Source organism: Gopherus evgoodei, chromosome 2 (genome assembly GCF_007399415.2).
Source record: "Gopherus evgoodei ecotype Sinaloan lineage chromosome 2, rGopEvg1_v1.p, whole genome shotgun sequence".
In the NCBI taxonomy this organism is placed as follows: Eukaryota; Metazoa; Chordata; order Testudines; family Testudinidae; genus Gopherus; species Gopherus evgoodei.
The window spans coordinates 207810612-207837998 of record NC_044323.1 but is presented as its reverse complement, the minus strand read 5'-3'; the positions used below and the strand labels follow the sequence as shown (position 1 = coordinate 207837998).

The 27387-nt window shown below is 40.5% G+C and overlaps 1 protein-coding gene across 1 annotated transcript in view; it reads right to left on the bottom strand.

Moving 5' to 3' along the window:
- Positions 1 to 27387, bottom strand: part of LAMA1 (laminin subunit alpha 1) — a 150145-nt gene that overhangs the window by 52920 nt on the left and 69838 nt on the right. The window contains exons 15-33 of the mRNA XM_030552788.1: positions 25676 to 25787; positions 24795 to 24905; positions 23846 to 23973; positions 23196 to 23282; positions 22732 to 22943; positions 21292 to 21398; positions 20047 to 20227; positions 14055 to 14191; positions 11619 to 11855; positions 8685 to 8828; positions 8125 to 8304; positions 7356 to 7541; positions 6491 to 6618; positions 5360 to 5480; positions 5100 to 5237; positions 3220 to 3341; positions 1784 to 1870; positions 1319 to 1512; positions 574 to 716 (exon numbers count right to left, since the gene is read on the bottom strand). Of these exons, the coding sequence (XP_030408648.1) occupies positions 574 to 716; positions 1319 to 1512; positions 1784 to 1870; positions 3220 to 3341; positions 5100 to 5237; positions 5360 to 5480; positions 6491 to 6618; positions 7356 to 7541; positions 8125 to 8304; positions 8685 to 8828; positions 11619 to 11855; positions 14055 to 14191; positions 20047 to 20227; positions 21292 to 21398; positions 22732 to 22943; positions 23196 to 23282; positions 23846 to 23973; positions 24795 to 24905; positions 25676 to 25787 (2755 nt within the window). The remainder of the gene's footprint in view (positions 1 to 573; positions 717 to 1318; positions 1513 to 1783; positions 1871 to 3219; positions 3342 to 5099; positions 5238 to 5359; positions 5481 to 6490; positions 6619 to 7355; positions 7542 to 8124; positions 8305 to 8684; positions 8829 to 11618; positions 11856 to 14054; positions 14192 to 20046; positions 20228 to 21291; positions 21399 to 22731; positions 22944 to 23195; positions 23283 to 23845; positions 23974 to 24794; positions 24906 to 25675; positions 25788 to 27387) is intronic.

Sequence of the window (27387 nt, the reverse complement as noted above, 5' to 3'; positions counted from 1 at the left end):
TGTCCCATGAAAGCTCTGTAATGGACAGGCAGGCCATATTACCGTCTACAGCAGCAGAACTCATTAGGGAAGAAACAACTCACTGCCAGATCCCTCACTACCTTCAGCAATGGGACCAACGGAGAAACCAATTCATGACTTGAATTTCTGCTTTCCTGTACAGGTCCCTCAAGGTTATCTCTGTTCTACTGAAAATAATAAATGACCTGTCTTCAGCTGGAGTAAATTGATGTAGCTCCATAGACTTCAGCTGAGGATCTGGCTAAAAATATTAAGGTGAAATATGTGCATGGTAATGTTGTACAATAATATTTATTAAATATTAGACACAAGAAAAATGGTACAATGTTATATAGACATCTGGGGGGGCTCAGGGAAAATAGTCTGACATTCTGAAAGTGAATTTATGGTCATATACTGATCTGATGTACACCAATTTTATACCAGACACTGTTCTAAAGCCATTAACTTTAAGAACGTTACTCCTGATTTACCCCAAAGTAAGTGAGATCAGAATCAGCCCTAAGTTTTGTTTTCAAGGTGTCAGTAAATATTCCATTATTTATTTTTTACCTTCATGTATTTTGTTGCATTCTCCACATCTGCCAATATCCCATATGGTGCAAAGGTAACACCAGTGAAGTTTACCGAAAATATGGCTTTGTCAAGGTGATCCAAGTCATTTAACAAAACACCTGTGCAGTCATCATCGCAAGCTGAAGAAACCATTTTACAAAAAGGGGAGTAATGTTACTATAAAAAGACATTCTTTGAAAGGAAATATTACTTTGAATTTACAGCTAACATACATACACTTTGTGTGTTAAGAAAGCCTACAAATAATATTGATAGTATACAATATTGTACATTCTGTAGTATGTTTTAAAAACATAGCATCTGATTCTGACCACACACACACACACACACACACACACACACACACACACACACACGAACACACACACCAGTTTAACATAAGTGTAAGTCTGAGGGTCAGATCCCTGCACTTACATTGGTGTAAATCCAGACTAATACCATTGAAACTGATGCATTCATACTGCTTTGGAAAAAGAATCAGGCCCAATGAAACATTCTATGCTGCTTTAATTCCACTGGCTCCTTGTAACCCTCCCTCTCCACTGGCCAGTGATGTAAAAGTCAGGCAGAATCTGACCTTACATTAGTAATTCAATGTAAAAGTAGGTTAATGTACAAGGCTGATAATTTTTTTTTTTTTTTTTAATACCAAGCACTTCACACCCACACAAATGCCACCTGACCACTGCAAACCCAGTGAGAGACAGGAAAAAACACCTACAAACACATTCATTTTCCACAAGGATGTGTCTGGGTTCACATGTATCGCACAGTTGTCCTGTCACACCCTGCTTACAGAAGCACTGTCCAGATATGTGATCACAATTATTGTGAATCGAGCCACTTGGATTGCATTGACACTGCTGACAGCTGCCGCCAGGCATTGCAGGATTACCATAATAGCCTAGAGAACACCTATAGGGGGACAAGGGATACCGAAAATTATTTTTAAATCGATTAGCAAAAAACCCTCTCTTTTTCATTATCACTAGCTGATCTAAGATGTTGTATAGCGATTGAGGAGCATAATATTTGTAATTATTAGTCTATGTACAGTAATCTACAAATCATTCTAAGCCATTCCATTTATTATAAAAAAGCATCACAGGCAAATTGAGTACTCCATTAATGGTACAGACATGTGCAGGGTTTTTCAAAAACCTCCTGGAGCATAAATGTATCTCACCTTTCACAGTATTGCCCTTCATATCCAGCAAGACAAGCATCGCAGTGGAAATCATGACCATCTTTCAGAACACAAGTGGGACTAAAGCTAGAGGAAGAAAGAGTTGCTAAATGACAGATACAATCTAAATGCAAGACTATACAAGTTCAGACATCTGCAGTCTTACCAGGTGAACACATGACATTTAAAACACAAAATACTGTAAGCTGCAGTGTCATTCGTTCACTGTGATGTAGTGTCATAGGGTTTATGCTGTGAAATCTTTATGTATCTTGAAGACATTTATAAATTCATTGCTATTTGATAACTGTGTACTACATTAGAGTCTCAGCCTATGTATTTCACTAAAAGGTTAAGTCCGTGCTGTGTATTCAGTATAAAAAAGCTCACTCATACAGCCTGATATTGCACTAAGTTCTCCCTGATGGAGTTGCTTAAATCTTGTCTCTCGTCTCCCCAGAGGAATTTCATCCCTGCTTGAGGGAGGACAGTGTTTCTGCTGTCACCTTCCCTCAGCTGTTCTGTTGTGGAAAAACATGTTTAAGTTGTGATCAGGGCTTCACTGGAGCCATGCTGATGGAAGATGTCAAAGGGAAGCTCTAAATCCGTACCTATCCTGTCTCCTTGAGCCAGACCACAACACTAGCGAGTGCTGCTCTCTTCTTAGACAGAGATAATATGCTGCAGGCTCCCTAACATGAAGGGATACTCTGTGCCCAGGATCTGTGCCAGCACACACTGATGTGCAGATCTTAAGTTATTTTGGACCATTACCCATGCCCATTTTACAGGTGGGGAAAGTGAGGTAGGAGGGTTGATTGTCATGGCCAAAGTCTCACACCTCATGAGGACTAGGATTAGAACTCAGGAGTTCCTGGGTCCCAGGCTTGAGCTCAGTCATCCATACATATTGCTTTTCAAGCTTGAGGTTTCTGAAAAAGAGCTTGTTTGTATACAGAGTAATTGCTCTTTCAAAATATGATGAATTGTCCCTCTGTAAAACACATAACAGGGAAACCTAACACAAAAGGCATTCATTCACATTTAGAACTGACACCAGTGGAAGATGCACACATGGACAAAAGGGAAATGGGTCTTAGTGATAAAAAAAAATCCTTATTAAAGAAACACGTGGGACTAGGCTTAAATTAGTGCATGGCAGAAACATGAACTCTCTAACAAACCCTTCTATTTGACAGAACTGGATCCAGCAAGCAACTTCACTGACTTATTCTATGCCACTTTTACAATTCAAAATCCTCTGAGGCTGGATAACTCCAAGTACAAGGTTCAGCCCCATACAGGTAAAGAACAGATGACATGCAAACCCCTACAAGTAAGGAGATATAATAAAGACAGGCCCTTTTATTGTCAGGATGCTAGCAAGCCCCAGTGTTGTGATCAAATACACATCAGAGTTCAGAATGTTTGGTTACCTCATCGGGTTGGTTCTGGGACAGGCACAAAGAGAGCAGTCATTGACAGATCCAATTACTTTCCCATAGTAGCCTGGGGCACAAACACTACAGTGCTCACCAGCTGTGTTATCTCTGCAGTTCTGGTACACAACAAGAAATTCACACAGTTTAAAACAGCAACAAGAATGTTATCATCTCTCCAATCAATAAATTGGTGCAGTCTTTACTAATCATCTTTAATATCACAGTCAGCCAGCATTTTCTGTGCTGAAGACCATTTTGCGTTTCCGCAAATCAGCCGATCATACACATGCTTTATTTTCCCTCAGTGCCCTGCCAAACATGCTGACCTAATTTCTTTCTTGATTCCTCAGACGTTTTTGATCTACACTACCATGAATTCAATTAGGCACAGGAAATGATGGAACTAGGAAAAAAAGCTATTAAAATAAATGAGCTTCTGATGGAAAATTCAACTGGCTGCCTAGACGTAAAACAAAGTTTCAATAATCATGATAACTGAACTACAAAATGTTCATAAATGAAGCCTGCGCACCCACTGTTTTATTAGTCCGTACAAAATTAGATAGCAAAGAAAATGATTTATTATTCCCCCTATAGCAATATCAGTGTCTTCTTCCACTAGACAATGCTAGTAGACTACCAGACTAGTTGAGGCTAGTGAACAGTAGTAATGCCAGGTACCCCACAGTCTGAGACCAGCAGAGGTCTGAAATGCCCTAAGGGATCTTGCTACTCAGGCCAGTGGAGATCAGGTGTTTTAAAGAAGTGAATTGCTTGGGCTTCAGAAAGAGGATGATGATTTCCCCTTCTGACTGAAGCATAATTAACAATCTTCCAAGATGGTTACTTATACACACTTACAACCTGAGGTTCAGGGTAGGAATGGCTGATATTTACTGGAGTAGCTAAGTCTGGACCTATAATTTGTGGTCTTACACTAATAAGTCACTGAACCCCAAGGTGCTTTCTGACTCACACTTTAGAGTCGGGTTAGGCCTGGCAAAGCAAGAACTGCTGACAAGCCAGAGGGACAGTAGGAAATATTTTTTAAAATGTGAATTTAACATGCAACTCAAAGAAAGTAAGCCAGCCTTGAAAAGCAAGCACAACAGTAACTTCAAACTAAACATAACAGAGAAAATTATAATTCTTACAAAATATTATCTGGCCCTTGTACAAGTTTGGGGGTGAGGCCCAGTATATTGCTACTTTTCCTCTTTCACTTTTAGGTGCCTATGCTCAGCTTGGCAAGACCAAGGACTGGACCTTTAAATCTCAGCAGCAAAACAATAAATAGGTAAACAACTGTCTGGGACATACTAAAAAACAAGACAAAAACATATAATAGGAATGTCATAATTTTAAGGTCTTGAGTCAGATGTCCTTTGAAACATTCATTGATTTCACTAAAGGAAACGAAGTAGTATTACTGAGGACTGGTCTTCACTACAGGTAGATCACGCTGCTGCAATCGATGAAGCAGCGATCGATTTAGCGAGTCTAGTGAAGACCAGCTAATTCAATGGCAGAGCACTCTCCGGTAGACCCCAGTACTCCAGCTCTCCGAGAAGAGTAAGGGAAGTCGACCGGAGAGCATCTCCCGTTGACACAGCGCAGTGAAGACTCCGCAGTAAGTCGACCTAAGCTGCATCAACTCCAGCTATATTATTCACATAGCTGGAGTAGTGTAACTTAGGTCAACTTACCCCCAAAGTGAAAACAAGTTCTCTGATATTTTCCATTATTACGTTTAAATGTATGCGTCTCACTGGAGTGCCACAGCATCATACGCTTTAGAAATTCTTTCTTGAGCTGGTAGACTATGGACATTGGATGTTCTGGCAAAACCAACACAACAATGGAAACGTACATACCAGGCACTTTCCTGTTTCCAGATCACAGGTCTCACTGTGGTTGTTGCACTGACATGGCACACAAGGAGCAATCAATTGGCGAGGCTCTTTTATATTCAGGTCTACATGTTTCGCCCTGTAGTACCCCAACGCACAGCTCTGCATGGGCAGATGTGGGGCAGAGCAGCGGATAAAAAAAAAATATGGGTATATATTTTAAGATGTTTTATCAGAAATAAAGACACACCAAAAGGTATTTTGTTTAATAAGAAGCTGCGTACCTGACATGAGAGTCCAGCATAGCCAGTAGGACACTCACATTGCTCTATGAGGTGTGCTGTTTCTCTGCCCAAATGCATCTCCTCGGCCTTCACTGCAATTTCCATTGAGATATTTGCAATTCTACAAGAAATGTTTAGATGAAGAGTAAGAGAACATGAATATCTAGTGAATAAAGCTGAACCCGAGCTATAAAGTTCAGATCCAAACTTTTGTAAAGTTCAAGGGTGTTTGCATCAGAGATTTTGGTTCGGCATGTCAAAGCCACAGAGTTTTGATGCAGAGATGAACTTTTTTCAATATTCAGGAATGTCCTGATGTGGGGGTTTGGTTAGGGCCCATCTCTATTAAGTATGCTCTTATTTCCTAGCAAACACATGCGTGGTGAAATAGCATCTCTCTACCATACTTAGTTCAAAGTAAATCCAAAGGGGGTATAAAATGCTATCATTCTGATTTGGAAGTGTTTTACACTAGTAGTGAGGCAGTGTATAATCAGGCCCAATATTTTCACATTAAATAATTTTTATTTTCTCATGAAGGCTTGGTTTTTCATTTGAAAATTAAAAGTATAGAAACGTGTCAGTACTGCAGTGAGTAAGTCAATAAACATAAGAGTAAGATGGGAGACAGTTCATTTAGGAGATATATAAGCATATCCAGTGCCTCTGCTGTCTTAGTAGACAAGTCATTGTGCTTCTTTATGAGCTTTCATACTAATATAAGCAGCAGTGACACTTAGCACTTCACAGAAAATGAAGGAATTTAGAGGTGATCCTGCTTCTATTCCAGACAATAGGTGCTTATGTTTTAGTAGTTCTAAAGCTTTAACTTTTTGAATCTCATTGTCTACTGTTATTAAATAATTAATGTCTGACCCCCATCCTCCATAGTCTGACCCCACCGTCATTTCCCACAAACTAGAAAGATTGTAATCAATAAAAAAAAATAAGTGTTTAAAATCCATTAGTTTGCACAATTGTGAAAATTTTAAATTGATAAAAAGTGTAAAATTCTACATCAATATTCTCCATAGAAATTATAAAACATAAAAATTGAAATCTGCCAAGCCTAGTTAGGACTATTCCTGGGTTAAGCTAAAATTAATACAACAGATTCAGAGGATGCTTTACCTGCTTTGCTGTAGTCCTTGGCCATATGATGCCTTGATAAGGATATACTCAACGTTGCTAAGCACTGACATGAAGTCAGAACGTGTGACAGATTGGTCAGACACAGAATTAAAGTATTTCCACACATGCTAGGGGGAAGAGAATTCATTTACATTAATTAAATCAGAAGTCAAGTATCAGAGGGGTATCCGTATTAGTCTGGATCTGTAAATCAGAAGTATTCACGGTCACATACTTGTTTAGAGGCAACAATCTCTCCCCCACGTCCCTCCACTCTTTGAGAAATATAGTCATTAATCGCAGTGATCTGGTTAAAATAAGCTGAGTGCATCTCATTTTAGAACATATCTGCACCACTCATTGATGATGGCCAGACAAGACTGCCAGAGAGCAATGTGGGGTGCTTCTTTCCTCCCTTTGGACAGCATACTGATTCCAACACATACTTAGTCCCTGCCTGGCTAGGAGTCAAACTCAAATGTTGATAACCTTTCTGACAGAGCAACACAATATCACTAAACTGCCAGACTGGACCAGGAAAACAACATTCAAGGGCATTTCATTTGCTAATGCAGATCTCAATCTAATTTTCAAAAGCTTCTCATAATCAGCATTTCAAAGCATTAGATAAACAACTGAAGAAACTAAATTTCAGTTTAAATCCCCATTTATTTATTTTCATGAGTGACATTAGTCAGCCATTTTTCTCCTAATGCGCATTTTAATTCAAGGACTTTATTCACTGAGTTTCATTTTAAGTCAGATATTTGTTTATCAAAACACCCACAAATATTTTTTTCTGGAAAAGGCCATCTTTATTCACTTACATTAACACCATTCCTTTTTTCAAAATGTTTGAGCTCACCTCCTTCATTTCTACTTCCTCCTCACGACTTACTCCATTTTGTGGGGCAGAGATATCCACATAGATGACCAATTTACTGGTGCGACCCCCTTTTATCAGAATCTGTGGTTCAAAGTTTGACATGCCAAAGCCATCCAAAGCATAAAAAGCAACAGTGTACTTCAGTTTTCCTCCATAAGCCATGAGCTGTTTGGATGATACAATATTGCATTTATTCTCTCTAAGGATACTGGTTGAAAATATATCACTGCCATCAGAAGACTTAAATCTGTCAGTTCTTTGAAGAATTTGCTATAAAACCTATAAACTTAAACTAAGCAAATCCTGCAACAAGGTTAAATACGCATTTCTAAAAAGTAGTCATGTGTGTCTTTGTTAGGCTTCTGCTGTTTCAAGGTGTGCCATGCAATTTCATTTAATTCCTCAGTATTAAAAGTTTATAGAATCTATTTTCTATATAAAATGTCATGGTTGAAGTCTCTTTCAGGTTATTTATCAGCAACATTTCTTCCCCATACTAACCCTGAAAAATACCATAGTGATAAAGTATTGATGCCCCCAGACTTAAAAGACAAGTAAAACCTCATGGGAAGATGTACAGTGTGAATTGGTAGCTATATATGCTACAAGTCCGACAACTTTCAATTCAGAATGTTTCAACTCTTCAATTACAATAGTCAATTTAATTCAGAAACATTTGCAATCAGGGTAAGACACCATTATCATGATAAAATGACACCTATTCATGTTCTTAGTTGAAATATCTCACCTGGTCTCCCTGGAATTGGTCTGGTAACTTCCAATAAAATGGCTCCATTTTCAAGTGTTCTCTGACAGTTGTGGCATCCAGTAAAACATCAGAAAACTGAGAAAACACACCCTCAACTGTTCCAGTGAGGTTACTTTGAGAAACCACATGTAGAATGGACTGATCTGGAGTCAAAATTACCTACAACACCAAGAACAATAGAAGCACCCCAAAGTATTATTTCATCTAAATTTAATGTACTATAAACAGTTTCAGCTTATGTGAGATTTTTAAAACTCTGTTTAGGAGGAATAAAAATACTATTGCCATGTTACAAAAATGGAGACACAATCTTTATAATTCTCTTTTAAATTTCTGCAGCAATGACATATATGCTTTTAGAAATGGGAATACCAATGCTTAGCTTTCTTAACTTTTTCTTCTTCCATACTCTCCCCACACCTTTTACATACATGAGAGAGTGAACCAAATTCAGCTCTGCATGACAGAACTATGCAATTTCATTCAAGTCACTGTGGTGGCAGAAAATTGGACCTAAAAGTTTAAATTGCTTTACTTACTGGAATTCTCACATGGTCTTCCAATTCTGAGCAAAACTCTGACAGCCCAAAACAGAAACACGGAGTGCATCCTGAAGGGTTGCTAGCATGGAGAGCAAAGGTTCCAGTCTTGCATTCACTGCACTGAAACCCAAATACATTTTCCTGGAGAAAAAATACATATCCTTACATTTTATTGCTCTGCAAGTTGAATGAAAGATGATATTTTAGGAAAGGCAATGTTTCCCTGCTATACAAATGGTGGAGCAACAAGTTTATAACAGGTATTGTGACTGTTCAGTGTTACTTCACAGTAGCAGTTGCGCAGTAGATGCGATTTTTCCATTGTTGTACATTACTAACATTTTTTAAAAACACAGCTAACTTATTTTCAAGCAAAAATAAGATGTTGGAATATCTAGTAAAAATTAGCAGCCACAAATTTAGAAAAAGATGGAAAAAATTGACTCTCTGTTGATTTTTTTGTTTCTAATAAGTGGGAAGACTCACACAGAAGAATGTTGCTCAGTGTGAGTTAGGATGGCAGACTCTGTCCCTGGATGTGATTCTGTGAAATGAATTAGTGAGGTCAATCTAATTCCTAGTGGATAGAGTTCACTTTAAAAATAAAAACCAACACAACTACAGTTGGCACTGATCAGCCACCTTCGCAGCAGCCTCAAGAGAGGCCTTCTACCCCTTTCTACACTTACAGCTATTCCTATGAGTGCGCCACTTTCACTTATATGGAGAAAAACTTTTTTCTATCTTTACTGACTTTTAGATGTAGATGTTCACCTCTTGGGCATATTTATATCCCCAATTCTACTGGCACAGGCACATCTTTAACATTTTTGGGAAACAGGACTGATACTACAGTTCTCACTAATATCAGTATATTTAAATGTATCTTTTAAGGGGTGTATTTGGTTGCAATGGAGAAAACTTAGAGTTTTACATTTGGCTAGTAGCTTTACATCATATGAAAGGGTTTGGATTTACATTAGTTTTTTCCTCCCAATCTTTATAAAGCTTTTTTGTTCTATTTCTGAGGGAAGAAGCTTTTATAGTGATAAAACATGTCTAGTAGTCAGAATCTTTGTTTTATTTTAGTTCCAACTCCAATAAAAACTTATTGTGTACAATATAACATTTCTGTGCCTCAGTTTTTCCATCTGTACAATGAGGATAATAATACTTAAGGCACCTATCTCACAGGTATTTTGTGATGCTTAACTAATTATTTTTTTTTATGTGCTTTGATATCCTGGGACAGAAGGAAGCTATAGAAGTGCATAGTAGTAATAGAAGACTATATATATATATATATATATGACCTGGAATGGCGAACCTCCCCTCAGGGAGACTATTGTGATTAAAAAATAGAATCAGTTGAATTTGTTACACCACTACTGACTTGGACTCTAAATATATTCTATGGTGGCATACCAAAGATCACTTATTCAGTGACGGTTTAAAAACTCCTGCACCCCAGTCTCGGTCTATGCTGGTTATACACAATGTATGTATCTTGTGAACCTTGTAACTGATACCAGGAATTTCTCATAACTCAAGTCTGACCCCAGATGTATAGTATCTTCTTTCTTAACTTGAGTAAACTTGAGTTTAAACATTAATAAAATAAAAACTTTTATTAAAGCTAGACTAATTTGTTAATCAAAATAAGTTATTTTTTTTAGTCAGGTTTGTATGTATAAATGCTTTCTATGCATTAGCTATCTCTACAAAATGGGTGAAGCAATAATTATCTACCAAAATGGAGAATGGAGGAGGGATGTACTTGTATATTACTAAACAATCCCCTTCATCAGAAATTGTTCTGCCAGCTATATCCATTCAGAAGGTGCATTCTGAAGGTTTCATGCCAATAGCACAACATTCCTAGAGTGTCTTGGAATGAGACAATGTATTTTTCTCTGGCCTTGGGTTGAAATGCTATCTCTGCACTACTAATGAGGTCAGAACAATTTTTCTGTACTGAATTGGTTCTCTGTTGTGTAATACACCTCCCAGAGATGCTCTGAGAAAATATCTCTTTAAATATGGAATCAAATTTTTTTCTTTTGAGTGATTGGGTAAAAATTGTTATCATTTATACTATTGATGAGGCAAAAATCACACAGGAAATAAAACATTAAATAAAAATGGAATACAAGGAACTTGTATAATTAAAACTTTTTGATGTGATATTTTTGCCATTGAAAAGCTCGTTACGTAGATAGGTGAAATCCTAGTCCCCACTGAAGTCAGTGGCAAAACTACTATAAGCTTAATAAGACCTACAAACATTCTCAGGGCTCATAGCCAGTCTTGTCTTATGATACCGGGCTTCTGTACCCATTATGAAAGAGAAAAGCCTATTAATGAAATACGAAAATAAAACAAATGTATCATCATTCATTTCTGATCTGCAATACTAGCTGCTGTCCCAGAGGGCACTCTGTACCATAAAAAAGATTGTCACAGAAATCTTCTTAAACCACATTGCAAAATTTATTTTTAGAACACACACATGGATTTGCCTTTCACCCAGCTGCGATAAATAAAGAGAACAAACCTGTGTCTGTGTATGTGAATTCAGTATTGCAATTAGACTGCAGTTGTGAAATATTCAAAATCCTATGCAAGACTATAAAGAATCTAACCATTGTTCTGTCAGAATGTATTGTGGGAGTTTTAAGCTTATCAGTGATTCAGCATTCCAGCTAGACAGAATCTACCTTTTATGGTTGAACATAGATATGGACCTGGACACTGGTTTCCTAATATAGGAAAATCCCCATTGATTTCTTTGAGAGATTTGCCTATGCAAAGGACTGCAGGATCATGTCTAATAATGCAAGGACCACAAGCTGAAAATAAAGTTATAGGGCAATTTAAAACAATGGAACAAACAAAAAAACAGCAATCTCTCACTCCTGTTGAATATTATACCTTGCAGGCACAAATGCCAGTTTCTTCTTCACAACTACAGACTCCTTGACTCTCATCACATTTGTCTGCTTTGGTGCCACTCAAGTCACAGTCACAGGAAACACAGTCTGGGTAGTCCCTATAGCCTAAGGCACACCTAGAACAGTCTTCTCCTCCAAATTCATCTTTACATTGGCATTGACCTGTCTGTAAGTCACACTGGAGACTGGTTGAACCTACATCACTGCAGTCACAGGCCTAAAAGAAAATAAGCAAGAACTGATATTTCTAATAATTTATGGTAAATATTGAGAAAACTTGTGTTTAAATACAACCACTTAAAGTTTCTTAAATACAGGCACCAATTTGCATTTACTTCAACCTCTACCTGGATGGCAAAAGTACAAGAAAAGGAAGCTATGGTATAAATCACTGCCCTGTAGGAAGGAGAAACACACGATAGTCTTATAACTTGACTACGCTTTTACTCAATCCTTGACCACGCATCTCGCTGCTTAGTGCCGCTGAGCATTGCAGAAAGCTGCCCGAAAGGGGCAAATGAAGATTTTCCCCAATCTAAGGGATTCCTGGGGTAGCACAAAGCCAGAATAGTTGGCTGCATGGCATTGACTCCCCCATTCCATCTCAGAGGCGTGTTGGGGTTTGCCTGAAGTTGGAAGGGACCAGGAGGCGTAAATGGCATTGCATCAGATCCTGGCCTGGGAGCAGTGACTACCTGCAGCTGATGTAATTTAGCTTGCACAAAATTATACCAGAGGCCATTTTAGGCCCAGACTGGCCTACAACAGGGAGCAAGAAGGTGGTTTACAGTTTAGGTGAGCTATGTGTGAACTCATTGCGGCTGAGAATTGAGCCCAAAGTATATTGCGTGGTACCAGGATTAAAATAACTTATAAAATATAAGAGAGAGAAATGCAAAGGGTTTAGCAGAAAGGAGTGCATAATTTCTCTGTGACGGTTCTATGAAAAGGTAACATTCCATTTTTCTAGCCTGGGAAGTCAGTTAGAAAACTTCCAGGGTTTCTATATGTTCAACTGTACCAATAAGGCACTGGCCCATTTGATGGGTTGCGGAGTCACACCACTCAACAGGAAGGCCCAGGAGTGTCTAGGCCTCTCAACTCCTCCTGTGGCTCAGCAAACATGCATGGAGGTCAGGCACAATCCTGCGCCAAATATTCAGAATATTAGCTGACAAAGTAGAGATTTAAAACTTGGTTGCCAAACAAACAAGCAAGCAACAATTTGTTACAAATCAATGAGATTGGAGGCTTTATTGAGAGATTACAGCAATGTGTTGCAATCCTGATTTTTAAAAAATTAAAATTCAAGAAATGCAACAATTTGACTGACTGCTGTACTGGCCATATATTCTATGCAGCACTACATTCTGGCAGTACTTTTCAGGTTTCTTGTCCTTGCAGTTCCCTCACAAGAATCACCACTGAAGTCAACTAGTACAAAATTATGGGACTGTGTTATTGAAATCCCAGACATGTTATGATTACATTAAAGTTTGGCCCAGTGCCTTTTCCGAAGTGGGGGATGGGGAGGAATTAACTTGTTGAGATTAATTGCCTAAAAATGAATATTCTCCCAGTTGGCTACTGCTCCACAGGAACTGCCCTGAGCTGGCACTCGCACTGCTTAATTATAAACTTTTAGCTTACATTATTGGTCAGTTGAGAAGAGGTCCTTCCCGGAGCAATAAAAGACTAAAATTTGAGCTCAACATTCCATACTGTGCCATTCAAGCTAATCATCACCAGACCACTTGGAACTAATTACTTCTCCATGCATGAAAGAGGAATCATCCCATAACTTTGATTTAAATAGAATGTTAATCTAATTTTATGATGTCCATAAAGACGTTAGTCAGTCTACAACAGTCACCCTACTAACTCAGCAACAGAAATATCTAAGCAAATTATTAATGCTTAAATAATTGGTTGACAGACAATAATATTTATATAATGACCTAAGAATGTGAAACACACAATATACATTAACTATTTAAAAAATGAAGTCGGACGTACTAGATTAGATTGGTTTTAGAAGAACAATATTATGTCTATTTGATAGCACAGTAACCAGATGTGCTACTGACAGTAACTATTGTAGATTCCAGAACTACAGCACCCTTGGCTCGAGTCAGAAAACATATGGCAAACTTTTAATAGGGCCTGTGCTGCAGTTCAAAGCACACACTCTGACAAGATTTTCAAAGATGGATGCCTAAGCTTATGTACGTAGGTGCCCATACAAAAGTACCAATTTAAATTGTTGAGTGTCAAGCAGTTTCCACTCAAATCAGGCAACCAGGAATGAGGCATTCAAAACTTGAGGCCACTTCTGACCAACTTACCTACAGGTAAATCCCTTACTACAATGTGCATTTCTTAAAATAATTGCAGGGTTTTAGGAAGTATACAATACCTTACAGCCATGTTCAGGATCAAGACCCCAGTGATTGTCCTTGCAGAGTTCACATTTTGGTCCTTGCGTGTGAGGGGGACAGATGCACTGGCCAGAATCCTCATTACAGTTGTTCTGAGTATGAGCACAATCACAAGCTGCAAGAGAAATAGGCCTAAATGATTAGTTTTGCCATTCATTAGGCTCCTCTCACCACAGCTGGGCAACAAGGTAAGTTCCAGCCACTAAGACTATAGTTATATTCTGCTTGATTCACATGCATAATACTATTCAGACAGCGCAGCAGTTTATAAGAGTGTTGACAGCAGAATAGACTCCATAGACTTTACTTTTTCAAATCTTTTCCTTCATCTGCTTGCCTTAAGCGCTCAGATAAAATGATGAACACTATAGAAATTCCTAAGAATAAATTTTCTAAATAATGGGCCAGATTCTCTTCTATATCAGGAGTTCTGCTTGGCGCAGGGAAGGGGAAGAGGAGGGGGGAAAGCAACAGGGAGCCAGTTAGGCTGTGGGTAGGTCTACACCAGTCCTAGGGGCTGTTCTGACTCATCATGGGCATGTGGTCCCTGAAGGACCATATGCTAGTAGACAATTGGTAGAATGGAGTGGCGTGGAACAACTCCCCATGCCTGCTGCAACCCCTTGATCTCCAATGCAAGGCAGCTGGCACTGCCGGCTGTACACCAATGCAGCGTTCCACTCCACTCAAAGAATTTTCCAGTGGCCTGCTGCGGCTAGATTCTGATCTGTGTAGTGTAAAAGGCTGGAATGGAAATCAGAATGTGGCCCAGTAAATCTGCTCTAGGTTATTCAAATATTACAGTGATAGGCATCAACAGAAGAATCTGGACTGACAGATAGAAAATTGTAGATTACCAGCAGGAAGGGTAATGTTTGAAAACATCCTATAACAATTGGAGGGACAGTTACACATTCATAATTTAAGTGGACTATAATAATGGGTTTTAAAAAAAAATTGTATCAGGATAGGTTACTTGCATACATTAGTTACCCTAAATATTATGAAAAATGTAAATACAAATTACAAAAAATATAGAGTTTAAGAGAAAAGTTTGAATGTTTGGTTTGTTGGTTTGTTTTAACAGACAAAGATTTAAGTCTGGAATTTTCAAAGGGCCTAAGAAAGTTAGGTCCCTTTGAAAATTCCAGCTTTAATTCCTAAAATAAATACAGCTATGCAATCTCTTTGCATTACATATTACCCGCTATTGTGTTCTGTGAGAAACAATGGTGATGTTTTCAGTCAGATGAAAGGAGACATTTCTTTGGTTATGGTGTGTATAAAATAAACTGTCTAGCATACTGGTCTGCAACAGGATTTGCTTACTTTTGGATTAACATTTTATCATTGTACTATAGCTAAAAATTGTTTTACAACCAGGTGGTGATACAGTAACTCCTCACTTAACCTTGTAATTATTTTCCTGAAAAATGCAACTTTAAGCAAAACGATCTTAAGCTAATCCAATTTCTGCATAAGAATTAATATAAATGGGAGGGTTAGGTTCCAGGGAATTTTTTTTTTTTGCCAGACAAAAGGTATTATATACATTTTAAACAAGCAATGTAATACAGGTGTAAATTTTAAACAATTTTAAAGGAACAATTTAATACTACAAATCATCACTGCTGACTATGAAGCTTGGTTGAGGTGGTGGAGTCAGAGAACTTTCTGTTTTTCAAAAAAACACATCTAGAGATTGTTGTTTTGATTTCCTTTTTTTTCCCCCTTGGTAAATTTCTTTATAGCAAGTCATTAGATGACCAACACTCCTAATCACTTTGGAGCTGCGTTCCCTGTCAGGATCGTCATCACTAAAGATTTGCAAGCCAGCTTCAATCATTTGGAAAGCTTCAGAAAGACGTCTGGCAGTCAAATTTCGATAGGTTGGTTCTTCCTCTACTTCTTGGCCCTCTTCTTCCATTGTTTTCGTCACCTCTAGTTGCATCAGATCTTCATTGGTTAGCTCTTCTCCGTGTGATTGCAGAAGCTGTGTAACGTCGGCTTCTTGCTCCTCATCAAAACCTGCTTTCTTGGCCAAGCTGAGGATAAAGTTCTTCATAGTGGGAACAACATCTTTAAATCCTTTTAAGTCGTTGACACATTCAGGCCACAACTTCCCATACACACTGCTCATACATACCTGAGTAACTTCAGCCCAGGGCTCACCAATGTTATTGATGCACTTCAGGATGTTGTAGTCACGCCAAAATTGCCGAATTGTAGGTTTGCCATCCTCATCGGTGCCTTTGATGAGCAGGTCAAAAGTACAGTGTAAGTAATACACCTTAAATGCAGTGATGGCTCCTTGGTTCGTGGGTTGGATGAGTGGTATGGTGTTAGGTGGCAGAAAGACAACTTTGACGTTTTCACACAGGTCGTTCAGGTTGATTGGATGACCTGGTGCATTATAAATAAGCAACAAAACCTTGAAATCAAGATTTTCCTTGTCACAGTATTCCTTCCATGCAGGGATAGTATACAGCAGGGTTGGGAAAACTACGGCCTACAGGCTGGATCTGGCCCCTCAGGGCTTTGGATCTGACCCACAGTGCCGCCAGCACCACGCCCCTGCAGCCCCCGGGTGGGGGGGGCAGAGGCCTCTATGCGGGAACCGCGGCCAATGGGAGCTTCGGGGGAGATACCTGGAGGCATGGCAAAGGCAGAACACACAAAGCGCGCCTCCCCCAGAGGCCGCAGCACTTTCAGGAGTGGCACATGGCCGGGTGCAGGGCAGGCAGGCAGCAAGCATGCCCTGGCCCCGATGCACGCTGCTACCACTCCAGAGCCACTTGAGGTAAGCAGCACCAGGCTGAAGCCCAAATCCCTCCTGTACCCCACTCCTCAACTCCCTGCCCTGAGCCCCCTGCCTGCACCTTGCACCCCTCCTGCATCCCAATTCCCTGCCCTGTGCTCCCTGCTGCACCCACACCCCTCCTACACCCCAACCCCCTTCCCTGAGCCCCTTCATACATCCTGCACCCCTCCTCTGCCCCAATCCCTTGCCCTGAGCCCCTTCCTTCCCTACCCAGATGTGGCCCTCAGCCCAAAAAGTTTGCCCACCCCTGGTATAGAGAGAGAGTCAGCCATTCTGAACAAATAGCTCCAGTTATCCATGTCTTCTTACTGGATCTCCAAATGACAGGAAGGTGTTCCTTTGAATATCCCTTGAGAGCGTGTGGTGTTTCAAATTGGTACACTGTCAGTGGTTTCATCTTCATGTCCCCAGCAGCATTACCACCTAGAAGCTAGGTTAGATGGTCTTTAGCTGCTTTAAATCCGGGCGCTGTTGTTTCCTCTCGGGAAATACAAGTCCGCTCAGGCATCCTCTCCCAGTACAGGCCTGTTTCATTGACATTGAAGACTTGTTTAGGGGAATAGCCACCTTCCGCAATTATTTTCTTGAGATAGTCGGGGAATTTTTTAGCTGCTGCAGTATCAGCACTAGCCGCCTCACTGGACATCCTGATGTTATGCAGGTGGAAGCGCCTCTTGAACCGAACAAACCATCCCAGACTTGCTGTGAAAGTCTCTGTCTGTGATTCTTCACCTTGGTCTATCTTCAAATTGTCATACAAACTTTTTGCTGTAGTTTGTATCACTAGCAAACTCAGAGGTATGTTCCGCTGGTTTTGGTCCTCTATTCACAGTGAGAGAAGACGCTCCATGTTTTCCAGCAAACTACTTCTTGATCGGCTTATTGTAGTAGCACTAAGCAGTGTAACACACCAAGCATTAGCCCTGAGCTTTTCGGCATTATTCCGAATTGTTCTCACAGTGGTCAGAGTAAGACCTAGAGTGATGCCAATGTCTACTGCATGCTCACCTGCATTAAAACACTTTAATATGTCTAAGTTAGTACCCAAACTAATGTGTTTCCTGGTTTTCTTGCTGCTAGTGGTACTGCTACTGCTAGGCACTCCACTATCACTTGCTGGATGTATTTGACTCATGATGTTGTGGGTGATGATCCTCCGGACATGCAGGCATGTGCTACTCTTCACTCCCTTTAGCCTGGAGTGGCCGGGGTCATGCAGTATCAATCAACTATTGCAAGAGAAAGAATCTGGAAAACCCACGTCATTCTCCATGGTAATCTGCCCCCCTGCTGGAAACCCTGTGGGTTTAGGCTAGGACTAGTTATGGAGGTTCTTACTTTCTTGCAGGTTCTTACCTTCACAGGAGCCCTGCTGGAGGACCAAAGGCTTCTCTTCCAGGATGCCCTGGAAAACTGGCTCTGCTGTATCTCGCCTAGTAACCATGCACTCAGCACCCAGGCAGCATTGCAGCCAATGTAGTCAGAGGAGAAAAATAATGTTTGCTGCAGGGCTATGCCCCCTCTCTGCTGTGTGCATGTAGGGGCAGAGAGATGCAGCTGGCATTAAAGTAAATGGCAAAGCTCCTGTGGATTTCACAGATTTTCATGGGAGCAGGGCCAGGTTCTGTGCATCTCTACGCCACTTCTCTCCCCTGCTACAGTGAAGCAGACACTGGAACGCTATTCCTGTAACTTGCTTTGGTTGGGCTGCTGCCCCCTGTGCTCTTACCTCCCTCCAGTGAAGGGTGGGGAGCAGATAAAACATTGTTTATTCTGTCACAAGACAGCAAGGCAGGGCCTCTGCTGTGCACCACCCACAGCTGCTTTACAGGTAGCTGGAGGCCTCGCAAGCGCTTGGTGTAGATCCCTATGCCCGAGCAGGGCTGTTGGGCCATAAAGCAACAGTGAATTGCTGGGGATGGGGAGGGGGGTAGTGTGCACGTTGTGTGTTTAAAAACATACTGTACATACAGTAAGTACTATAATTGGGAGGTGCCTCTGCCTTACCCCACACAGGCACAGCCCACTGGCACTGCAGGCAAGGAGGCTGAAGGTGCCATTGCAGGCTAGGAGAAGCACCTTGAGCAGCAGCAGCGGCAGTTTCCCCTACTGTGCAAGCACAGGCACGGACTTTGCCAGGGGCGGGGGGCTCAACCCTCAGCCCACCTCTCCACCCCTTCCCCCAAACCTCCACCCTTAACCCACCTCTTCCCCCTTACTCCACCTCCTCCCCCTTTACTCCGTGTGCCTCGTCCTCGCTCCCCCGCGTTTCCCCCAGCCTCCTGTATGCTGCAAACGAGCAGGCAGAAGGCCCAGGGGAAGCTGTGCGCTGCATCCTTGCTCCTCCCCCCAGCCTCCCAAACACCGCAAGACAGCTGATTGCCATGGGCAGGAGGTGGGGGGAGCAGGGGGAAGGCGCTGATCCACTGTGGGGAGGCACTGGGGGGTAAAGGGAGAGGGGAACTGATATGGGGGCTGCCAGCCCACCCTGATACAAGTTGTGCAATGCTGTCTTATAAAGTCGCTGTTCTTCTGCAGAATCCTGCAAGCGTGGACAAAGCAGGAGGCCAAACGACGTTATAGGGGAGCATTGCACAACTTTAAATGAGCATGTTCTGTTATGGAGCAGGGACATAACATCGAAACAACGTTAAGAGACAGGACGTTAAGTAGGGAGTTACTGTATTGGAAATATAATGAGTGATGTAGCCTCTCAAACTATGGAACGCATGAAATGCAGAAAAAATTGAGGAAAAAGAAGAAGTGCAAACAACTATATAACATTATTGACTTTTAGCTTTTACATTTTGGGGGCAAAGGGGGAAAAGGAGATTGTTGCTTTCTGTTTTCTCTGAAGGAGTGGAGACATTCTGGCAAGAGATCGCCAAACAGTTTAAAACTTTACATTTCTCTTGCAATTTTTTTAGATGATTTCTTGATATTTGAAAGTCATCACTTCTTAAAAAGACTCCACAAAGGTTTTTTTAAAAAATCTGTTTAGTAGAAGTATGAGGGAACCATTCCATTGTCAAGGATTTGTGAATATTTCTTAAACAACTGACCCTTCCTGAAGTGTAACATAAAATACTTGGAAGAAAGAAATCCTCAAAGTGAAACAAACTCTGAGGAGAACACAGATTACAGCTTACATGTACAGCCACCATCCTGGAATGCATAAAAGCCATGAGCGCAGCGATCACACTTCTCTCCAGCCACTCCAGGTACACAGTGACACTGTCCTTCATCATTACAATCCTCGGAGACTGAGCCATATTGATGGCAATTGCAGGGAAGGCAGCCAAGTCCAGTATTCAGGCCATAATAGCCACTCTGTTGGACAGGAAGGAAACCACATTTCAGCTAAATTTCTGAACACACTGAAAATGGGAAAGTATTCTCTCCCTTTGATCACTTCATATTATCCACTTCTGACGCTTGACCTGCATGAACATTTGCAGGCTTTGTTTGGGGTGGAAGAATCCCCAACATTATCCATTTACTGTTCCTCTATATGTAGGAATGTTCAATGATCCCATTCCTTCAGAAGACCCAGGAGGGAAAGATTCTTTACCTTCGAGGACACAAGGCCTAACATAGTATACTCAGGGCCAAAATGCACTAATATCTTCTAACCTCATTTCTTAAAGACATACTCCCAAGATTTTTCAGGGTACAATTTTGTTTTGTTTTTTTTTCAATTAAACACTTCCCTGAAGTGGTGAAAGTCATAGCACAATTTTGTTAGTGCATCAGGACTATACAGTGAAATGGGCCACTACCGGTTCACTGTCTAAGCTGTAAAAATGCGAACAATTAACAAACATAAAAGGAGACAAGTACATTAAGATTAAAGTTCTTTCATTAGGTAGGGCTCTCTCACGTGGAATGCCACAGGATTCTTTGCTGTCACCACTCTTATTCAGTGGGCATGTGAGGCTGTTAGGAGACTGAATTAGAAGAAATAAGCTGAAGTTTTTAGTATGTTGACAATGCTCAACTTTATATCTCCATGTCATCCAGCCCAGAGAATGTGCACATCTCTTCCAGCATCACGGCATGAACGAGAGCTAGTTGGCTGAGACAAGAGGTAACATCTTTTATTGGATCAATTTCTATTGCTGGAAGGCATATGCTTTCAAGTTACACAGAATTCTTCTTCAGGGTTGGGGAAGGAAATCGGAGTATGTGAGCTAAATACAACACTACAAACAGCTAGTTGGATGAAATTCAATTAAACTTTTGACAAAGACATCACCTTCCCCTTCTGATCTCCTTTTTATGCAATGATATTATTCATGTTGCATTTAACTAGGCCAAAAATTTCCTCTATGCCATTGCATTTTGAACCTGATATTCAAAAATATATATTGGTGATAGGGAGTTTCATTTCTTACCATGCATGTATCACATCTTGGTCCAATCACATTTGGTTTGCAGTGACATAGGCCAGTCTCAGGATGGCAAATGTTGGAAAGGGAGCTATTCATGTGGCACTCACAGACTTATGTTAAAGAAAGAGGAAGAAAAATCTATTAATGCCTATAGATATGAATTCATTATTATACAGAACAACATATCTCTATATAAAGCACAAATCTGACTGTTGTCTCCCATGTGTTAATACGCTTTTGTGCACATGGGCCAAACTAAACAGAAAAAGTTGTGTAGTACTGAGCAGAGATGCACAAAGTAAACAGAGATGTACCCTGTTGAAGAACCCAAATACTAGGAGTAAAGTTACAACTCTTTGTGCTCATTTACATTTGCTCTCTTCTCCCCGCACCAAGAATATATTGTAGGGAACATATAATCCTACATTTGCAAGGGATAAATAGGATGGCCTATCAGATCATGTACATTTCAAATTTCTTTGAGTTAAATTCTGCCTTCTATTATATCAGTGTAAATTCAGTTTAGCACTGATTTCAGTGAGGTAATTCTGGATTTACACTCGTGTAACCAACAGCAAAATCTGGCCTTATGATTCCCAGTTTACACAGTTGAGTTATGTTGGTGCCTGCATTAAGCTTTGTGAACATAAAGATATATTTGACATGTACGGAATGTGTGCAGTGAATCTGCTATAATCACAAAGAACATAGACTTTGCACACTTATGTTGCAAAAAATATTTTTCTGATACTATTTTTTCTTACAAAGTAGGGGCAGTTCATCTCTGTTTGGAAATTTTAGATGTGGGTAACTCCCTCTGTAGTCAGATCTCATTACTTTATTGTAGTTTACATACAGTATTCAAGCTATAGTTTTAACATTATTGCTTTGAAAGTGGCCATTACTTTTTTAAACACTCCCCCTTGCTGTACACCCACCCAGACAGATGTCTGTCATGGTCAACATTCTTGTGACAGAGGAATACCACTGTCCACAAGTGTCCCTTTGATCCAGTCAATGCTGTTCTTAAATCAGCGGACTTGTTACTGTTTATAGGAAATATAGGAAATGTCTGGTATGGGTACCTTGAATGTCAGTGGTGAGTGGACCACTAACTGAATACAAACAACAGCACAAGATCAGGTGCACTTAATACATTTTGGCACTGCCCATTTCATCAAATTCTTCTGTGATGACAACCAGAAGTGAATCATTTGGACCTGCATAAGCTTAAGCTTAAATGGGTAACAATGTAACCTCACTGCTGCAATACTTGCTCACTCAAGCCCTCTCTACACTTTATTATCCTGAATTGTCAAATCACACATCTTACGCTAGACTATAAGCTTTTCAAAATAGGGATAATGTCTTTCTGTCTGTTCTGTGAGGTGCCTGCTACATTTCTGGATGCTTTCAAATATAACGATAACAGTAAGAACTTACCATGACAGCTTTTAGCAATCACTGCATCCCCATAGTACCCATCAGCACACTTTTCACAGTGATGGCCTTGAGTGTTCCTCACACATTTCAGACACTCTCCTGTGAGTGCATCACAGTGGCCATCTTCTGTTGGATCTATATTGCCATTGCAGTCACAAGGAATACATGACTCTCCAGGCACCAGTGGATTTCCGTAGTAACCATTAGCACATCTGTACAATAGGTTGAAAGCTGTATCAGACTGAATGCAGGCATGGCAAATAGCTACCCCACCCAGCAAGTTTTACTATTGATCAACATTTATCCAAAGATCCTCTGAGTAAAACCAAATGGAGATATAATGAGAGGGGAAAATCCAGATTTTCTCAGGAATATTTTCAAGTATAAAGACTTCTGCCCCGGTAGACAGATATCTGGCTGAGGATAACAATGATACAGATTTTTCCCAACATTGTACTACATACCTTTCACACCGTGATCCTGCATAGCCTGGCAGACACTTGTCACAGATAACTTCACCTCTATTGTCCAAGTGGCAGGTGGGACTAAAACTATCAATAATATTTTGAGAAGGTCATTATCAATGCAAAGAGTTTCAAACCTCTGTAATTTGTTTTCAAATGAATAAGATTTACAATTTTTAGCTTCCTAAAGTTTGGCCCTTTCCTTATTAAACCTATCATGTCCCTTCACCTCACATAACTTTTCCAGATGCTACACTGATTCTCAACACAGATTCTCTCCTGATTCTCATTTACACTAAGGCCTCTTTACGCTGCCAGAATGGGGTAATGTTGCCCTAGCATAAACAAAAACCAGGGCCTTCCTGTCACAATTCAGTATAAATCTAAGCCTGGACAACTTGCATCTTCTTCCACTCCCCTCAGTGTGCAAATTACACCAACGTAGGTTCTCTGAGCTTCACCCATGAATCTGGCCTTCCTCGGTCTGTCTGACAAAAGATATTTCTGATGGGATAAATTTTTCCTCTATTTTCATGTCTTTTTACCTCCCCTTTGGATCTCATCCTACTTTTCTTTATCCTCCTTTCTGTCTCCAACACCCAGGTGATATTGCTGAAGATGCAGTTGAAAACCTTAGGCAAGCGGCTTACTTGTTTGTGTCAGTTCTTAGTGGGCAGGCACATGGCTGGCAGTCCTCTGGCATTCCTCGGAATGGAGTTCCATAGAACCCTGGCAAGCATTGATCACAGGAAAGTCCTGTAGTGTTGTGTTGACAAGCCTGTGAAACATGCAAGAAATCTTTTCATATTTGTTCTTGATGATTTTTCATCCCCAGGGGGATCTCAGCATGAGTCTGAATGCAATATGGCATTAAGATTCAAGGAAGGAACATGAAGAACAGAGCAGACCATTGAAAACAAAGTTAGTTTGTCCACATCAATAACAACAATTTCTAACTAAACCCCCTCCAACATTTTAGAATGCCGTATATCTCATTAGACAAAAGCATTACTTATACACAAAACTAAATCTATTCTGATAAATGTACACATATGCAACAAGAAGTCTATTAGATATTTCATGCCTGTCTGTAGCCATTATATATCTTTTGGTTTAAATTTCAGAAAAACTTCTGAATGCTAAGTCCTTCCCCTACAAGGAAATGCTTAACTCCCACTGATGTCACTCAATGGAGTTTCACATATATCTGAGGCCAGAATCTGACCCTACATTGTGGTATAATTCTGTTCCCATCCAGTTCAACAGAAGCTTTACCATTGACATAAATGGAGGAGGGACTGATCTCTTATTAGCTAACACAGTGAAAAAAGTATTTCTTTATCTTAGTTCTGATCCTGGAGCTATTACCAATTCCACTGATATTCCTCATTTCAAGTATAAGATTGGAAGGGACTATGTAACTACACCTACTGAGAGCACCATTCAATAAACAAAGTACATTCTGCAATGAGAATGTGCTTGTGACCATTGCTCTATCTAAATATATTGTAAAACTGCTTGTCTCACTCTGCCATAGCCAAATGCTCTCATAATTCCTAAAAGATGCCCAAAACACAAACACATTGAAAGATGACTTACAAAGCAAACACCATGAATATCACATTCAGTTGCATGGCCATTGCATTCGCAGGGTTGACAAATACCTCCAAAGAGTATTCCACCCACACGGTAGTACCCAGAGGGACAGGACTGAAAGAAAAAAAAAAATAGAGCTCAGATCATGTGTTAAAGAACACGTTAGAGAATTATTAAAGAAACCACTTCTGAAAACATATAGCTTGATTCTGCTCTCACTGCCAGTGTAAGTACGGTGGTACTATATATGGTTGTAACTCCATTGATATCAGTGAAATTACTTCTGATTTGCACGGGTGTAAAGAGGATAAGAATCAGATGTACAAAACATTGATTCAGCCCTTCATCCACTTGAAGGAGATAAAATAAGTTCCCATGAGTGTATGGCCTTATTATATGATTCATCGCATGCTTGGAATGTTCTCACCAGACCTAGTCACCAAACTGCCTCCCTCATCACGTAAGTCTCTCCAATAAACTCAGGGCTGACAATCCAATGTCACAAAATGAAAATGGAATTTTGTATAATTGCAGGCTCAATTACTGCACCGTAGCAAACTTAAGGAAGCATATTCAGCTACTTTCAGCTCCATCATTGATGTTCTCCAGTACATCATCAACCTTTAGTGTTTCCAGATAAAATTAAGGAAATACGTTCTGGTGCCAAGTAGTGCCGCCAGACCCTAACACCTATGATTTATATAGAATATGCTGCTGCCCCCGTTTGAGAGAAGTTAAAATACAGTATGTGTGTCAAACTGGATATACAACGTTTTGCCAAAACACATTTTTCCATGACAGTGTAATTAAAGAAAATTTGTAATAATTAGATGATTTTAAAATATATACCCTTTGGGCATACATAAAACAGTCTGAGATGTTACCTCGCAGGAAATCCCTGTGTAACCTTGAGGACATTCACAGTGTTCCACCTCTGCAGCTGATGACAGATCGATAGCATTAGCACTTGCTGTATCCAGGGTGACAGACTCCAGCCTGTGACCAAACCAAAAACCATCACAACACTTGCTTCCCCAATGTTCATTATAAACAGAAGGGTTTGCTTTGCACAATAAATCTTTTGGACAGAACATTGCTAAGTGCTGCTTCAGGACGATGTCAAATAAAGACCAGACAAAAATCCCCAATTTTAAAGACTCAGACAAGAACTTTCTTTGTAACTAATAACTTCAAGCTGGGAATAAGGGCTGTTCACCGAAACACAGCGGCCAAAGCCCCTGCAGTAGTCCCATTATCAGTGTTATCCTAGCATGACTACTGCACCTCAGTGCCCTCTGCTGTGAGAAAATGGTACCCTTAACTAAAATTTGCATTTCTGTTTCTTCTTTGCTCAAGAAAACTAGGCACCAACTGACTGGGTAGTCTCAGCTTTTTGCCAAGTATTTAAGATAATCCTCTTCCAGTGTTAATAACTTTAACCTGCCCTATTTTTCCAAACTAACCCAGAAATCTGGGATGTAAGGCTAAGATAACAGCTTCATCAAAGAGATGAAACAGGCAAAAAAAACCAACATTTGTATGTTCAACCTATTGGACCACGCTTCAAAATATTTACATTTCACTAATGTAGTATCAGCCTTGCCAGCTGATTCCCACCAATATGCAAAGAGGAAGGCACAACTCCCTAATGCAAACAAAGGCATTCTGCCACAGGGAGGAACTCCTTCTCAACCACAAATGGGGTGATCAGAACAATCTTTTTCCGCAGAGATTGTCCAGTTTGGCCGATGTACATAGCAGAGGGGTATTACTGGCATATGATGGTGTATATTACATTGGTGGACGTGCAGGCGAATGTGCCTTTATCCTCACACACAACTATTTCAAATTTGATGACAATATATATCTCCAGATCAGTGGCACCGCTATGGGCACCCGCATAGCCTCACAATATGCCAATATTTTTATGGCCGACCTGGAACAACGCTTCCTCAGCTCCCGTCCCCTCACGCCCCTTCTCCACCTACGCTACATTGATGACATCTTCATCATCTGGACCCATGGGAAGGAGACTCTGGAAAAATTCCACCACGATTTCAACAGCTTCCACCTCACCATCAACCTCAGCCTGGACCAATCTACACAGGAGGTCCACTTCCTAGACCCCATGGTGCAAATAAGTGATGGTCACATTAACACCACCCTATACCAAAAACCTACTGACCGCTATGCCTACCTTCATGCCTCCAGCTTCCATCCCGGGCACACCACATGATCCATTTTCTACAGCCAAGCACTGAGGTATAACCGCATCTGCTCTAACCCCTCAGACAGAGACCAACACCTACAAAATCTCCACCAAGGATTCTCAAAACTACAATACCTGCATGAGGAAATAAGGAAACAGATCAACTGAGCCAGACGTGTACCCAGAAGCCTCCTACTGCAAGACAAACCCAAGAAAGAAACCAACAGGACTCCACTGGCCATCACATACGGTCCCCAGCTAAAACCCCTCCAACGCATCATCAGTGATCTACAACCCATCCTGGACAATGATCCCACACTTTCACAGGCCTTGGGTGGCAGGCCGGTCCTCGCCCACAGACAACCTGCCAATCTGAAGCATATTCTC